Below are 18,415 nucleotides of genomic sequence, written 5' to 3'. Positions count from 1 at the left end.
ATCTACACCAGTAACTAGATGTAGTGCCAAACATGAAACAGTTCCTAAAGTCTTTGACCTAAATGACTCAGGCAATAAAATTAACACCCCTCCAGAGTGTCAGGCAATTACACACTCCATAAATCATGACCACAGCAGTGATGGCTTAAGCCTTAATGATTTCTTCATGTGTGTACATCAAAAAACAATTAGGAAATTGGAGACCCAAATCGAAGAATTAAAACTACAGTTACATGCTATTAAATCAGCACAGGGAAAGGTTAATGAGCAAGTAACCTCATGTGAAACAGCAATTCAGACAGACTCCCAAATATCAACAGTATCAGATGCTCAGACACAGACAATCCCAGTACCAGCCAAAAGAAAATGTAAAATGACCATGCAAATAAAAACTGATGCCCAAAGTAATCCTGCATTGCAGACAACAGTATCCCCCTCTCAGTCATGTGACACACCTGCAACAGCAATAAGTGTACATCCATGGCCCGCAGTTCAAACAAGTCTGTTACCTTCACCAACAACTGCATTTCCCAGTGCTCAGACAAATGTGTCAGAATCAACACAAGTAGTTCACACAACTGAAACACCAATTTCAGCACCCATTCCTCCAAGATATGTGTCTGAAATACAATCCAGAGTCCAACACACGACATCACAAGCCAGGAAAGATATGACTCTAATAATTGGCTCCTCAATTTTGAAAAGTATAATACCAAGGAGACTTTTTAAAACAGATGTACAGACTTTACGAGGTGCAAAAATCAACAACATCACTGACAGAATAATGAACAGTGACCTAACCAAATACAAGCAAATTATTATTTTAGTAGGTGGAAATGATGCCTGTGAGGGAAGGTCACTAAATCAACTCAAAACAGATTTTGAAAGTTTATTGTATGCTGCTAGATATTGCAGCCCAAATACATGTAAATTAATGATATCGGGACTACCTCCTCGTGTGGACACCAAGGCCAAAGAAATAAATGATCTGATAATTGACTTATGTGAAGATTTCAACCTACAGTACATTCCACAATACAAATCTTTCTTCATTCAGAATCAGGATGTCAACCTTAGTCTCTACCACAGAGACAAAATTCATCTAAGCAGAAAAGGAACCTCTCAGCTACTGAGAAATATTAACATGTATGCCCCTATTTTCAAGCACTGTAATGAAGAGTGTTGTCTCAACTGTGGAGAAACTGGGCACATGACACAGGTATGCCATCATGGCAAACAGATCGAGTGTTTTAGGTGCCATAAATATGGACACAAACAAAGACTTTGTCCATCAATGTATACATATTAGGAAGCTGGCAAAGAGGAGAATGCCAACGCTTCATTTACAAAAAAACTAAATGTACCCAGTGGGACTCTTGACTCTAACTATTCAATGGACACTATTGTAGATGCAAATGTAAATGGATTTTCAGGGTTTGTATGTGACTTTGAAGATGCTAATATATATGAACATTTAAATATAGAAATAGGATGTCAGAATGATAAAAGTAGTATGGAGACAATCTCAGTGAGTACCCCATTGCATGATGACATACATGTAATTGCTATGAAACTAAATACAAAAGGTTTTAACATTGGTCACTTAAATGTACAAGGTATAGTGGGAAAGATAGACCAGATTAAGTTAATGTTGTCTTCCATGGAAAATAATATACATGTTTTAGGACTCACTGAAACCAAATTAAATGCTAACCACAATGATGATCTATTTCACTGTCAAGGCTACAATAAACCATTTCGTAGGGACAGAGAGACAGCAGGGCGGGGGGGGGGGGGGGGGGTCTTGTTGTATACATTAGAGAAGATGTAAATGTAAAAAGGCGACTTGACTTGGAGTCACATGAAATTGAGAGTATCTGAGTGGAAATTTTTCAAAATAATGCAAAATCTTTCCTAGCTGGTTTCATTTATAGACCACCTTCCTCCAAAGCATTTTGGAATGATAACTTTTTGAAACAAATAGAAAATGTTCTAGCACAGGAGAAAGAAACATATATACTCGGAGATCTAAATAAGGACCTTCTCAATACTCAAATAAGGAACAACTGGATTATTGAATCATTAGGCCTAGACCAGCTGGTAAATGAGCCTACAAGGGTAACAGAAAAATCAAGCACTCTTATTGATCACATTTATACTAACCTACCAGACAATGTGGCTTGTGTTAATGTACCGAATGTTGGTCTTAGTGACCACTATCCTACTTTTTTGACAAGAAAGGTTAAATGCAAGAAAAATAAGAAAAATACACATAAAACGATCACTTACAGATCGTTCAAAACTTTTAATGAAGAACAATTTCTCAATGACCTATATAAAGTTCCATGGAGTATGATCCAAAATTTGGATGACATAGATGAAGCCATGAGGGTGTGGACTGACTTGTTTATGGATGTAGTATCTAAGCATGCACCACTAAAGTACATCGAGTAAAGACTGATATTCAACCTAATTGGCTTACTACTGAAATCCTAGATGCTATGAAAACACGAGACAAATTCAAGGCTATGGAAAACCATGCACAATATAAAGTATGGAGAAATAAAATAACAAGTATGATCAAAAAAGCTAAAAAAACTTATTATCAATCATTGCTTGAAAACAAAAAGAGCAACACAAACTCCATTTGGAAAGTCTTCAATGAACTCACTGGAGGAACGCACAAAAAACAGACAAATAAAATTCACTCACTTCTGGTAAATGACACCATAGTCACTGATGAAACTGACATTGCAAATGTTTTCAATGATTTTTTCATCAACATTACCACAAAGTTAAAAGAGCCAGTGATAGAAAACAACTTTAATGAACTGAAAAAGTTCTGCAGCAGTAAAATCTCAAAGGAGGTATGTTTCTCTATCCCACCAGTGTCAAAAAACTTTGTTAAAAAATGTCTCAGTGAACTTGATACCAAGAAAGCTACAGGACTTGATCAGATTGGTCCACGACTCATTAAATCTTCTGCCTTTGCTATTGTAGATAGCATAACATTCATAATTAATTTAAGTATTCAACCTCATCTGTCCCCAAAATATGGAAAACTGCAAAAGTAACTCCTATTCACAAATCTGGTTCTAAGGATGATGCTGATAACTACAGACCAATTTCAATACTACCAAACTTGTCAAAATTGATTGAAAAACATGTCCATGACTCATTCATGTCATATTTAACCAAACACTTGCTGTTACACCCTAATCAATCAGGCTTTAGACAGAACCATTCCTGTGAGACTGCGTTGATCTCCCTAACTGATAAATGGCTTCAAGCACTTGACCAAGGCAGAATAATAGGAACTGTATTTGTAGATTTCAGGAAAGCTTTTGACATGGTGGATCATGAAATCCTTTTGAAGAAACTGAAAATCTACCAGTGTGATGAAAGAACAATTAGATGGTTTACTTCGTACTTAAATGAGAGAACACAACATGTTTACATAAATAATGTTCTGTCTGAACCTGAAACAATTAGATATGGAGTACCACAAGGCTCAATTCTAGGTCCACTACTATTCATTTTATTTATTAATGACCTACCACTTTTACTAAGAGACTCAATAACATCTACAGATCTCTATGCAGATGACACAACATTGTCAGACATCCAAAACACAAAGCATGAGCTCGAAATTTCTTTACAGAATGCCCTAAACAAACTGGAAAGCTGGTGCACATGTAATGGCATGGTGGTAAATACTGGTAAAACTAAAATATTACTTATCTCAACACGGCAAAGAAGGACAAATCTTGATAGTGATGAACTATGTCTGACATGGAAGGATACAAATCTGCAAATAGTCTGTCATGATAGGCTACTTGGTGTTCTGGTAGATAATAACCTATCATGGACTGAACATATCTAACATACCAGTAAAAAAGTCAATTCAAGTTTATGGCTTCTCAGTAGGATAAGACATTTTCTCCCTGAAAGGCACAGGAAGCTATTTTATAACAGTTACATACAACCCTATTTGGACTACTGTAGTACAGTATGGGGTAATTCAAATGATAAAAACATAGCAAAGCTGGCACATCTTCAAAAAAGAGCATTTGAGCTAATATCAATCCAGAAAGAAAGCAAGGAAAGTTTAGCTGGTAGGTTAAAAATATTACCTATTAAAGACCGAATCTGTTTGAGAAAAGCCAAATTAATGTACAGGATATCTCAGAATAGTGCTCCTGAATATTTACAATCACTATTCCAGTATAGGCTACCTGGTAATACTCCCCACCTGCGATCCATGTCAAGCAAACAGTATAAAATTCCCAAACCAAATAAGGAGTTATTTAAAAAAAGTTTCCAATACTCTGGAACTCTGCTCTGGAATAGTATTCCAGCTGAGATTAGAAATGCCCACTCTATTTCCTTCTTCCAAACCCAATATATCCAGTGGCTTCAGAGATGCAGCTTAAATAAATGAATTCCTTTGTATGAGGGCCTCAAGGTAGATTAGTTTTTAGCTAATTGTGTTACCCTCTTTAAATAAGGTCATTATTATTATTATTATTATTACGACATTGATATGGATACCCTTCCAAAGACATGATGGGAGTACAAAAACATAAACGACACTGACATGGATACCCCTTCCAAAGACATGATGGGAGAACAAAAACATAAACGACATTGATATGGATACCCTTCCAAAGACATGATGGGAGTACAAAAACATAAACAACATTGATATGGATACCCTTCCAAAGACATGATGGGAGTACAAAAACATAAACAACATTTACATGGATACCCTTCCAAAGACATGATGGGAGTACAAAAACATAAATGACATTGATATGGATACCCTTCCAAAGACATGATGGGAGTACAAAAACATAAACAACATTTACATGGATACCCTTCCAAAGACATGATGGGAGTACAAAAACATAAACGACATTGATATGGATACCCTTCCAAAGACATGATGGGAGTACAAAAACATAAACAACATTTACATGGATACCCTTCCAAAGACATGATGGGAGTACAAAAACATAAACGACATTGATATGGATACCCTTCCAAAGACATGATGGGAGTACAAAAAATATACATTGTGACAGTTTGACAAGGATTCACCCTCCACAAATACGATCACAGTACAAAAAACATAATTTGTCACTGTCTGACATGGATACCCCTGCACAGATATGATGGAAGTACAAAAACAATTATAACAGTTTGACATACATGGTCATTGACAGACATGATAGGAATACAACAAACAAATTGTGCCAGTTTGACATTGATATCCCTCCAGATATGGGAGTACAAAATCATAAATTATGACAGTTTTACATACATGCTCCTCCACAAATATGGGAGAAGAAACAAAATAACAGTTTGACATAGATACCCTTCAACACATGTGACTGGAGTACAAAAACATCAATTATGACAGTTTGACATGGATAGAAATTATGGGAGTACAAAAAAACATTAATTACAACAGTTTGACATAGATACCCCTTCATAGATATGATGGGAATACAAAAAACATATAGGACAGATTGAAATAGATACCCTCCACTGATATGATGGGAGTACAAAAAAAATATAGGACAGATTGAAATAGATACCCCTCCACTGATATGATGGGAGTACAAAAAAAATAAAGGACAGATTGAAATAGATACCCCTTCACATATATGGGAGTACCAAGACATATATTATGACAGTTGGACATGGATACCCCTTTCTCAATCTACTAATCCTTCTGGTAAACTGTTTAGTGTCATGACTTGGGCAACGTAAATCAAACAATTTACTGATGCAAGACTGTTTAGTGTCATGACTTGGGCAACGTAAATCAAACAATTTACTTATGCAAGACTTTTTTCTCACGACAAGGGTACTGTAAATCAAATATTTTATTAACACAAGACTGTTTAGTCTCATGACTAATGACAAGGGCACTGTAAATCAAATATTTTATTAACACAAGACTGTTTAGTTTCATGACTAATGACTAGGGCACTGTAAATCAAACATTTTATTAACACAAGACTGTTTAGTTTCATGACTAATGACTAGGGCACTCTAAATCAAACATTTTATTAACACAAGACTGTTTAGTTTCATGACTAATGACTAGGGCACTCTAAATCAAACATTTTATTAACACAAGACTGTTTAGTTTCATGACTAATGACTAGGGCACTCTAAATCAAACATTTTATTAACACAAGACTGTTCAGTTTCATGACTAACGACAAGGGCACTCTAAATCAAACATTTTATTAACACAAGACTGTTTAGTTTCATGACTAATGACAAGGGCACTGTAAATCAAACATTTTATTAACACAAGACTGTTCAGTTTCATGACTAATGACTAGGGCACTGTAAATCAAACATTTTATTAACACAAGACTGTTTAGTTTCATGACTAATGACTAGGGCACTGTAAATCAAACATTTTATTAACACAAGACTGTTTAGTTTCATGACTAATGACTAGGGCACTGTAAATCAAACATTTTATTAACACAAGACTTTAGTTTCATGACTAATGACTAGGGCACTCTAAATCAAACATTTTATTAACACAAGACTGTTTAGTTTCATGACTAATGACTAGGGCACTCTAAATCAAACATTTTATTAACACAAGACTGTTTAGTTTCATGACTAATGACTAGGGCACTCTAAATCAAACATTTTATTAACACAAGACTGTTTAGTTTCATGACTAATGACTAGGGCACTCTAAATCAAACATTTTAGTAACACAAGACTGTTTAGTTTCATGACTAATGACTAGGGCACTCTAAATCAAACATTTTAGTAACACAAGACTGTTTAGTTTCATGACTAATGACTAGGGCACTGTAAATCAAACATTTTAGTAACACAAGACTGTTTAGTTTCATGACTAATGACTAGGGCACTGTAAATCAAACATTTTAGTAACACAAGACTGTTTAGTTTCATGACTAATGACTAGGGCACTGTAAATCAAACATTTTATTAACACAAGACTGTTTAGTTTCATGACTAATGACTAGGGCACTGTAAATCAAATATTTTATTAACACAAGACTGTTCAGTTTCATGACTAATGACTAGGGCACTGTAAATCAAATATTTTATTAACACAAGACTGTTTAGTCTCATGACTAATGACTAGGGTACTGTAAATCAAATATTTTATTAACACAAGACTGTTTAGTCTCATGACTAATGACTAGGGCACTGTAAATCAAACATTTTATTAACACAAGACTGTTTAGTTTCATGACTAATGACTAGGGCACTGTAAATCAAACATTTTACTAACACAAGACTGTTTAGTTTCATGACTAATGACTAGGGCACTCTAAATCAAACATTTTACTAACACAAGACTGTTTAGTTTCATGACTAATGACTAGGGCACTCTAAATCAAACATTTTATTAACACAAGACTGTTTAGTTTCATGACTAATGACTAGGGCACTCTAAATCAAACATTTTATTAACACAAGACTGTTTAGTTTCATGACTGATGACTAGGGCACTGTAAATCAAACATTTTATTAACACAAGACTGTTTAGTTTCATGACTAATGACTAGGGCACTGTAAATCAAACATTTTATTAACAAAAGACTGTTTAGTTTCATGACTAATGACTAAGGCACTGTAAATCAAACATTTTATTAACAAAAGACTGTTTAGTTTCATGACTAATGACTAGGGCACTGTAAATCAAACATTTTATTAATACAAGACTGTTTAGTTTCATGACTAATGACTAGGGCACTGTAAATCAAATATTTTATTAACACAAGACTGTTTAGTTTCATGACTAATGACTAGGGTATTCAGAACACTGTAAAATCAAAAAGCAGCTGTAATTGTAGGAACTTGACATTCTGAGATTAAGCTCAATTTTGTTTTGAAACTGTTATGGACTTAATGATCATTTGACATCATGACACAAGCTATTTAACATATTGTTTTCAGCCAATAATAAAATAATAATAATGGTGTGTTGGGTCAGCATCACATCCTCTGACTGTGGACAACAAGCAACCCCAACATCACAGATGCATAAATTCAAGAGTTCTTCACATCAACCTGACTTATATTAAAAGTCTCTAATCAATTTGCTGAATTTAAATTACTTCAAAAGGTCTAATATCCATTTAAAATAAAATTCATCAGATGAATGTCTGTATATGAAAAAGGACATTATTATTATCAGGAAAAGACCAAAGTTGCTAGACCCCTAACTTTTAATCCAAATCTCAATCTCTTTCACTACCTTGCCCTTCACTTACGTAGTACTTGATATATCTATGAATTAATTTTTGCAATGCTTACTTGACTTTACTAGTCTCTTCACAGCAGACAGAAATCTGAGTTTGTCAGAGAAAGAAGAGCTCCACAAGTGGGGGAGATGTAGTGGTGCTGAATCCATGAGGGGATCAATGGCTGCTATAATTCTCTCCAATTCAGCCTCATATTGCCTAAATCTCTGAAATAAAGTGAACAGACTGAATTTTCAAACAAGTAAGCAGAAATTATTAATAAAATCATGATTTTTATTTAAAGAAAAGTGAACAGATTTCTTACAATTAAGGGGCACAGTAAAATGATTGATTTCTTACCATTAGGAGATACAGTAAAATGCCAGATTTCTTACCATTAGGGGATACAGTAAAATGCCAGATTTCTTACCATTAGGGGACACAGTAAAATGCCAGATTTCTTACCATTAGGGGATACAGTGAAATGCCAGATTTCTTACCCTTCCGGGATGCAGTAAAATACCAGATTTCTTACCATTAGGGGATGCAGTAAAATGCCAGATTTCTTACCATTAGGGGATGCAGTAAAATGCCAGATTTCTTAATATTAGGGGATACAGTAAAATGCCAGATTTCTTACCATTAGGGGATACAGTAAAATGCCAGATTTCTTAATATTAGGGGATACAGTAAAATGCCAGATTTCTTACCATTAGGAGATACAGTAAAATTATTGATTTCTTACCATTAGGGGATACAGTAAAATGCCATATTTCTTACCATTAGGGGATACAGCAAAATGCCAGATTTCTTACCATTACGGGATACAAATATCTGGATTGCTAGATCATACCAAGTTGTCAGCATACAAATATCTGGATAGCTAGATCATACTAAGTTTTCAGCATTAACAATATGTGGATTGCTAGATCATACCAAATTGTCAGCATACAAATATCTGGATTGCTAGATCATACCAAGTTGTCAGCATACAAATATCTGGATTGCTAGATCATAAAAAGTTGTCAGCATACAAATATCTGGATCATTACTGCGATAATTATATTTTTTTCATATATCAATCAATTTTATGATAAATTATAATATTTATAATTTCAATTCAATATGCAGGAAACTAACCAATGTTATTAATTATTAACTTCCATAAATGAATTTTACTGTACAATAATGTTTTGGGATGTGATCAGCTATGATTTTGTTTCAGATGACCTTTTGGCTATATTATTAACTTTTTAAAAAAGTTGCTGATAACAAAATCATGGTTTGGACCTTCATACGTTTTACAAAGAACACAAAGTTTCTTAACATTTAAGAGTATGGTGATACAGAGTCAGAAAACAACAGTATCATTTTCCTAAGGGAAATGGCAGTATATTTCTGGTTCTTTATGGAAAATTGATATGTAGATAATAAAGTAAAAGTGACACTCGCTATATGCCAATTCGATTTGGACTTTCATTTTTAATGCTATTTATAATGAACAAACAAATTTAATTTCTGCTATTGCGCTTGTTTTCATGCCATCGTTGGTGTCATGTGCTGTGACTCGTGCACAGTTCACAAACGCACATGCACACACATCTCATTACTCATTGATGCAATGAAGTATTCCAAGTATTAATTTGTTTGAAAATTTTGCATAAATAATCATTACTTGAAATTTTAGAGGTTCAATTATACACAAGAACTTCCTTAATTTACAAGTTTCATATTTGTAAATTACTTTTGGTTTATATGTATTTTGATTTACGCCATAATTACAGGAATGCAACTATGGCATAAATCAAGCATCAGCTGTAATACGTGATAATACAATACACTTTTAAGAGTGTGAATTTTGAAGACTGTCATGATAACACATAACTCAATGAACATTGCAGATGTCAGAGTGACACATAGCCATTTTAAGTTCATGTATGCGATTTGACACAGAATTAAGTCCATGGCAGGGCATAAGGATTCAGGATTATAATGTGTTTGATGGGGAAAATGACTGATTCTTTATCAGGTCTGTCCGATAATTGTGCCAGGCAAATTGGTCAATACAAGGTGAATTGGGTTCAAGTATTGAAAATGCCTAGGGTTGAAAAGATAATGAAAAAGCATTTTTACTTGCTGAAATATTTATTGTAGATTGAAGCTTTGTAGAGATCGGTTTATTGAAGAAAGCAGGAAAGGATATGAAACCTTGATGTTGGTGTGTTCATTCTGGCATTTAAATAAACCAAAATTCCTGATTGGTTAAGCTAACGATTAGGTTTGTTTTCATGCCGAGTTTTGTGTTTATAAATGTATTATGCCATAAAATTAGTCAGTTTAAGTTTTGTGTGAGACAAAGGTCTTGGCTCCTTGAGCAGGGTGTACTTCCTCATAAAGATTGTCCAAGAGATGTGCAATCTGAAGTCTTGAGAGATGATTCTGTACGTGGGAAAAGAGAATAAGGCACAGTATCTTAGTTTCATACAATTTTCTTTGACATAAGTCTGAAGATAATTTGATTGTGTGACTTTATTTATGTTAGTGTCATACAATTTTTCTCTGATGGGAGTTTTAAGATAATTGTTTGAAATTATTTGTTTTGAATGTTATATGACTCATGTATTCTTACAATTTCGAACAGTATTTTCTTGATAAAGGTCTTTAAATAATTGTTTGAATTTATTCGTTTATATGTCATATGAATCATATATTCTTCACAGAGGGCAGTACATTTTAATGCCAGATCTCTTGACAGATGGTAATACAGTACAATGCCACAGATCTCTTGGCAGACCATAATAATGTCACTGATCTCTTGACAGAAGACAATACAGTATAATTCCACAGATTTCTTGCCAGATGGTAATAAACTGTCACAGATTTCTTGATAAAAGGCAATAGAGAATACAGGATAGGTGATGCCCTAAACAATTAGGTCGATGAAGTAGCCTTTTGGTAGATGGTAATAAGCTGTCACAGATTTCTTGCCAAAAGGCAATACAGTATAATGCCAAAGATCTCTTGGCAAAAGGCAATTCACTAAAATGCCAATTATCTAGACCCATCAGTTGACAATAATTTGGTCTTGAAAATCAATGTATAGATATTACTTTCAATAAACTGGTGATTTTGAATTTTGGGTGATATGCTGGGTTTTCCAACTAGATAATAGCTCAGATAATTGGCATGTTACAATAATATACTTTTATTATTATAATGTAATATACCAATATTTGTACTAATGTAATGTACCATAATTTTTTAATCTAATAAAATATTATTTTGATATAACATTATTACACCTCACCTTAAGTAGCTCTTGAGTCACAGGGATCCATTAACATCAACTATGGCACAGGCAAGGACACACATGACAGGGATCCATAAACATCAACTATGGCACAGGCAAGGACACACATGACAGGGATCCATAAACATCAACTATGGCACAGGCAAGGACACAAATGACAGGGATCCATTAACATCAACTATGACACAGGCAAGGACACACGTGACAGGTATCCATAAACATCAACTATGGCACAGGCAAGGATACACATGACAGGGATCCATAAACATCAACTATGGCACAGGCAAGGACACACATGACAGGGATCCATAAACATCAACTATGGCACAGACAAGGACACACATGACAGGGATCCATAAACATCAACTATGGCACAGGCAAGGACACATATGACAGGAATCCATAAACATCAACTATGGCACAGGCAAGGACACACATGACAGCATTGGGGGGGGGCACCTCAAATTTTTGGGTAACAGTTGGAAATGAGGGGTTTAGGAGTTGAAAACTTTTGCATCTATATCAAAATTATAAATTCCATTGCAATATGCAAATATTCATGTAATGGATCTAAATATTTATGAATATAAGATTTAACAAAGACAATTAAAGTCAGGGTTCCTGTACCAAAATGACATTTCAGGAGTGATTTTTAAAGTTCTGATACTTTGATCAAATACTGCAGTTACTGATCACTGCAAAGTAAATAACTTTTCTCAAACAAAAATTTTTAGTTTAGCTTTTAATATCAAATAACCAGGACATTTTGTGACAAAAAGTAATTTTCAAGGAGGCTTCTAGGATATGTTTGGTGAATTATGTTGTTGTTGTTGTTGTTATAGGGTTTAACGCCATTTTTCAGCACAAGATAGGCTATACATGGCGGCCAGTATTAATGGTGGAGGAAGAACCGGGAAAACCCTGGAAAGAACCACCGACCCACGAGAAGCTACCGGCAAGCTGTCTCACATATCCACATTTGCCGAGCCTGAGACTTGAACCCACGCAGACAGAGGTGAGATGGCAGTGATCCGTGACGGAGAGCGCTTTAGACCACTCGGCCACTCGGGGCCCCTTTGGTGAATTAAAATTCCAGGACCTTCTTAAAAACCGGAAGGGCATGGGAACCCTGATACAATTATTGTTCATACTTTAATATAGATCAGCTGATATGCAGTTTTAGCATATCAGTAAAAATGGAATTGCTTCTTTTTTAAGGTTATACTACACATCTCCACTGCAAGCTAACACCAACAAATTAAAGCTTCAAAGCTACAATTACTCTAAAAAACTGCCAGAGACAAACCTATCAATACGTTGAACAAAACAATTCCTAAAGATGGCAAATACAAATGTCACTTTCGATGACTGGGTACAACCCGTATATCATTTGTACTAACAAAAACGGCACACAAATGTTGTAATGTCTTCGAACACTAACTCCAAATTGGAAAAGAAAATTGTAGCATAATGAAAGGGATAAAACAAAATATGTGTATTTCATTAGAACTTGCAACTTTGTTGTTGAATAACTGCAAATTATGGAAAACATTCCAAACAGGGAAAAAAGCAACATATCATCCACTGTGATTTTAGCAAGAAATTTACACTGACTCTCCACATTGATACTCAAATCTGTTAACAGTACCCTTCATGTACTGTAATCAGCTGGAAACAAATTAATCTGCTAATTAGCTTCTGTGATCATGCCCAATAACATTCAAAATTTCAACACTTGTCAAAATAAATGCGACTTAATCACTACATATGCATTTAAATTAAATTCTTATGAAAACACTCATTGGCATCACTTGGACAGTCAATTGACATTTCACATTTGAACAGAAGGCTTCTCACATTCATGATGATTGTGTGTGATCTGGATTTTTACTGAAGCTTTAATAATTTTCCAGTAATATCACAAGATGTCTGCAGTGTGGCAGTTTATAGTGATGTCTAGCACTGGGACATCTTGTCACACCCAGTCACATTATCCTGACACTAGGCCGACCAGTCCTAACACTAACCTCTTAATGACGAACACCAAGCGAAGCAGCTGCTAGTACCATTTTTATAATTCTTTGGTTTGACTCAGTCAGGGGTTGGAATCCCTGACCACCTGCAACCAAGGTGGATGCTCTGACCACTTTGGCCACTGGAGCAATCTTCATGATTATAGTTAAACCAAATGAAACAACCACTGTAGAAAATTCAATGCAAGATCATTTCTGGTTTATTTTGTTTAATATTCTTGAGTGATACGATATTTGAACCTGCCACTGTGGCAGCCATATTAGATGTATGATTGGCACAGTTTTCATTTAAGACAAACGATTAGAAGTCTTTCTGCTGAAACACCATGCCAATCTCACCATCCATTCAGGAGTATTAGTCACAAAATTTTCAATATTTTAACTGTGGTCTCCATACAGGATGTCTGCGATGCATCATTTTCATTTATGACCAACTAGATATTATAAGAAGTGTTGCACTGAAAACCCTGTGCCAACATGAGCATAAATTCAATAAAAAGATTATCAAAATGGCCACCAGTAGTCTAGTGATAACACCACATTGATACATCTTTCCATTTAGGAGCAGCAATATAAGAAGTCTTCCAGTGAAAACCCCATGTTGATATTACTTAGCAATAAAAAGATTTTCAAATGGCTGCTGTGCTGGCTACATAAGATACCAGATCGGCACCATTTTTATTTAGGACCAACTAGACATTATAAGAAATCTTTCAGTGAAAACCCTATAGTGATACAACCATTCATGCAGGTGGTATAGAAATTTCAATGTTTTCAAGATGGCCACTTACTGGCTATATTGGATGTTATTGGCTATATTGGATGTCTGGGTGGCACCAATTCCTTTAGGTCCAAGTAGATATCATATGTCATTTAGTGAAAACTCCATGCTGATATGGTTTTCGATTATTCTAGAGAGCAATAAAAGTATTTTTAAGATGGCTCCATGCTGGCCATACTGGACATCAGACTGCACCATTTTTTTTAACCAATCAAATAGCATAAGTCTTCAAGTTAAAAGCCCATGTTGATATGACTTTACATTCAAAAGAAATAATACAGTGGTCACCCTCTTATACAGCCCCCCTTACCAGTGACCACCTCCTCTATACAGTCAATTTTTGCAGCACGAACAAGTTTGTGTACAAAAATATACCTCAGGGGTGACCACCCCTCTTATGTGGCATGATTATGTCAAAAGTGTAATGGTTGGCATGTATGTATATTGCATTATTTATTGAGAAAATACATTTCTAAAAGACAATTGGATAAAATATATGATTTCTTATTCAAATTTATGAATTTCATGATGTCAATTCCACACTGATGCGCACTAATGATCAAAATCAAATATAAAACGAGCTATACATCAAACTTTCATTGAAAAAATTTTGATCACAGTTTTTCAATGTTTATGCAACTAGCAGCCTTTTCTACAAGATACAATTGAATACACCATGTCCCTTCTAAATGCAGGTGTGCAAGTTATCAGGATATGCTAAAATGAGGGATCAGTGTATTCTAATGAAACATATTATTTTTATGCAATATACCAGTGTAATTAACAAATATTTCATAATGTAATTTACCATCATTATTACAATGTACTGTCATATTATTATACCTATGACACAACCAATGTACTATTATTATACCTATGACACTACCTATGTACTATTATTATACCTACGACACTACCTATTTACTATTATTATAACTATGACACTACCTATCCCTATGCCATTACCTATGTACTATTATTATACCTATGACACTACCTATGTACTATTATTATACTTATGTACTATTATTATACCTATATACTATTACTATACCTATGACACTGCCTATAACTGACACTACGTACTATTATTATACCTATGACACTACCTATTTACTATTATTATAACTATGACACTACCTATCCCTATGCCATTACCTACCTATGTATTACTATTATACCTATGTACTATTATTATACCTATATACTATTACTATACCTATGACACTGCCTATAACTGACACTACGTACTATTATTATACCTATGACACTACCTATTTACTATTATTATAACTATGACACTACCTATCCCTATGCCATTACCTACCTATGTATTACTATTATACCTATGTACTATTATTATACCTATATACTATTACTATACCTATGACACTGCCTATAACTGACACTACGTACTATTATTATACCTATGCCACTACCTATGTACTATTATTATACCTATGACACTACCTATTTACTATTATTATAACTATGACACTACCTATCCCTATGACACTACCTATGTACTATTATTATACCTATGACACTACCTAACCTTGATGTTTTGAAAGTACGGGTATCACTATAGCTATTTTCAAAATTTGCCTTTACAAATATAATAAAACTTGAAAACAATACTTGTTAATGAATGGTAAACATGTTAAAGCACAAGGTGAACCACAATATGATGTTACTGTTACTGTACAACTACTAAAAGAACAATTTATCAATTTAATTTTTTTCAACAATGTACACCAAAAATATTTTGCAAGGACTTAAACTGAGACAGACAAGTAATCATATCAATGCTATTCTGTGTCATTCATCCAAAAATAAGTCTGTTCTTGAATTTTTAAAGCTTTCAAATTTGTACTTTTTCTCATCTTTCAAACTGGAGACCCGTTAATTATAGTACACTTCAAATTTTATTGCATTCTGATGATGACAAATGATTCCTTTAGAGCAGAAATCTCCAGCATGTTTAAAAACTTTTTTCCATGATCTTCAAAATGAAGTAGCAATGGCTCAAATGTCACCTTGACAAACTTCTAAGTGTTGGTAGAAATTTTGCAGAGACCAGACCAGGCCAGCCAACATGATATATCTCAGGACAAATCGCTTTATTCAAATCACTTCAGCACGATGTAATGATTCACCCTTACACACAATATAAAACACAATTTTTCAAAACTGACCTCCAGTTTTTTCTTCTCTGCTTGTAACTGGCATTGATTTTGGGAAAGCAAAAATTACCTCAGCATCTCTGTGGGAGAACTTGGCAATTTCTCTAGCATTTTGTGTAGAATCCATTCCCAAGGTCAGGGATCTGGCCTTCCCATCTAAACCACCTGGCTTCAGAAGAGGTGTGTAGGCACTGATGTCCCGTAGGTATACCTTCAGCCCATATTTCTGAAAAGAGGCTGAGAAATATAAGAACCTTGTCATCATTTAAAAGATATAACATTTGATATATAACTTGAACACAAACAAGAATAACGTACATAACACCTGCCCTGTGTTAAACAGTCTGATATACAGACACCAGTAGGGAATTGTGGTAGACTAGGGAGATTACTGATCAATTGTATCAGTGACCAGTACATTCAAGCAAGGAATGTGGTCTTGAATTAGTTACTGTGCAGAAACCTTTATTTTCTTCGCAGACTTACCCTCACTATTCCTCTGACTTTTAGAACCCAGAATCTATAGGTTTCTATATTACTCTAAGTGTATGCCACCCAAATAGTTTGGTAAAGGGACTTGCTCTAGATCAAATTTTTTTAAGCAAAAACCATTTTATTTGAGTCACAATAGTCTTGACCTTTCACTGTTTGCTCTAAAATCAATAGACCTCTTCCAAAGTAAAGTGCAAGCCTTCAACAAAAGATTGTCTGGTTCCTTCCGCTACAATTAATATTATATGCAAAAACCATTGTTTTCCTTTTAGTCATATTTATCTTGGCTCTCAACATTTTAACCCTGAAAATAATAAGCATCTTTTAACCCTGAAAACAATAGGCATCTTTTAACCCTAAAAACAATAGGCCTCTTTTAACCATGAAAACAATAGGCATCTTTTAACCCTGAAACAATAGGCATCTTTCTTACCCAACATATAAGTCATCAGCAGCCCAACTACTATATTACATTACTGATGTTAAACAAAGTTTCTTACATTTTGTCTTTTTCACATCTTGTTTATTAAATAAACACGTTAGTAGGAATTATTTTCTTATGCTTTACCACATTAATCACCCAACATTAGTGCTATAATCAACTAGGGGCAAGTAACTCAATACAGTATAACATTCTAATTAAAATCACTAATTGGTTTTCAACTAAGTTCCACTGATTTCAGATGAAACATTTTCAATTTAACAAAATAAATGGAAATGAACAAATGTGGTTGTAATTGAAAATGGTACTGTCTGTGGAATGATGGGAAGAAGAGTCAACTTACCTTCAGTTCCAGATCCTTGAAAATTTGTGGACGCAGCAGACTCAGTACATAAGAAGCCCGAGAGAACTTGAAGCCTGCATGATTGATGAGAAACATTAAGTCATAAGTAGCCAGAATAATTCCTTGTTAAAAAAACCCACTTAATCAGAAAAATGGGAAGTTTTGTGTAATTTCACGAAAAAAACCTATTGTCAAAAAGTAAAAACATTCCGATTAATCTATTGGTAGATGCTTTCTTTTCCATCCACTGGGTTAATTGATAACTTAACATCATTTTCCAATCAGGTTAAAGGGTAACAGAGCCATAATATAGTAGTTGGGCTCTATAACTGCTGACAATGCTGTTAATATAGTAGTTGGGCTCTATAACTGCTGACAATGCTGTTAATATAGTAATTGGGCTCTATAACTGCTGACAATGCCGTTAATATAGTAGTTGGGCTCTATAACTGCTGACAATGATGTAATATAGTAGTTGGACTCTATAACTGCTGACAATGATGTAATATAGTAGTTGGGCTCTATAACTGCTGACAATGCTGTTAATATAGTAATTGGGCTCTATAACTGCTGACA

General features: G+C 34.4%; 1 protein-coding gene across 1 annotated transcript in view; it reads right to left on the bottom strand.

Moving 5' to 3' along the window:
- Window positions 1–18,415, bottom strand: part of LOC149794759 (pyridine nucleotide-disulfide oxidoreductase domain-containing protein 2-like) — a 158,294-nt gene that overhangs the window by 83,718 nt on the left and 56,161 nt on the right. Inside the window, exons 4-6 of the mRNA XM_089964391.1 lie at window positions 17,840–17,913; window positions 16,633–16,788; window positions 8,329–8,482 (exon numbers count right to left, since the gene is read on the bottom strand). Coding sequence (XP_089820517.1) covers window positions 8,329–8,482; window positions 16,633–16,788; window positions 17,840–17,913 — 384 coding nt within the window. The remainder of the gene's footprint in view (window positions 1–8,328; window positions 8,483–16,632; window positions 16,789–17,839; window positions 17,914–18,415) is intronic.

The sequence above is a fragment of the Sinohyriopsis cumingii genome, chromosome 7, assembly GCF_028554795.1.
Source record: "Sinohyriopsis cumingii isolate HCF-2022 chromosome 7, ASM2855479v2, whole genome shotgun sequence".
Classification (NCBI taxonomy): Eukaryota; Metazoa; Mollusca; class Bivalvia; order Unionida; family Unionidae; genus Sinohyriopsis; species Sinohyriopsis cumingii.
This window is presented reverse-complemented; position numbering and strand designations above follow the sequence as displayed.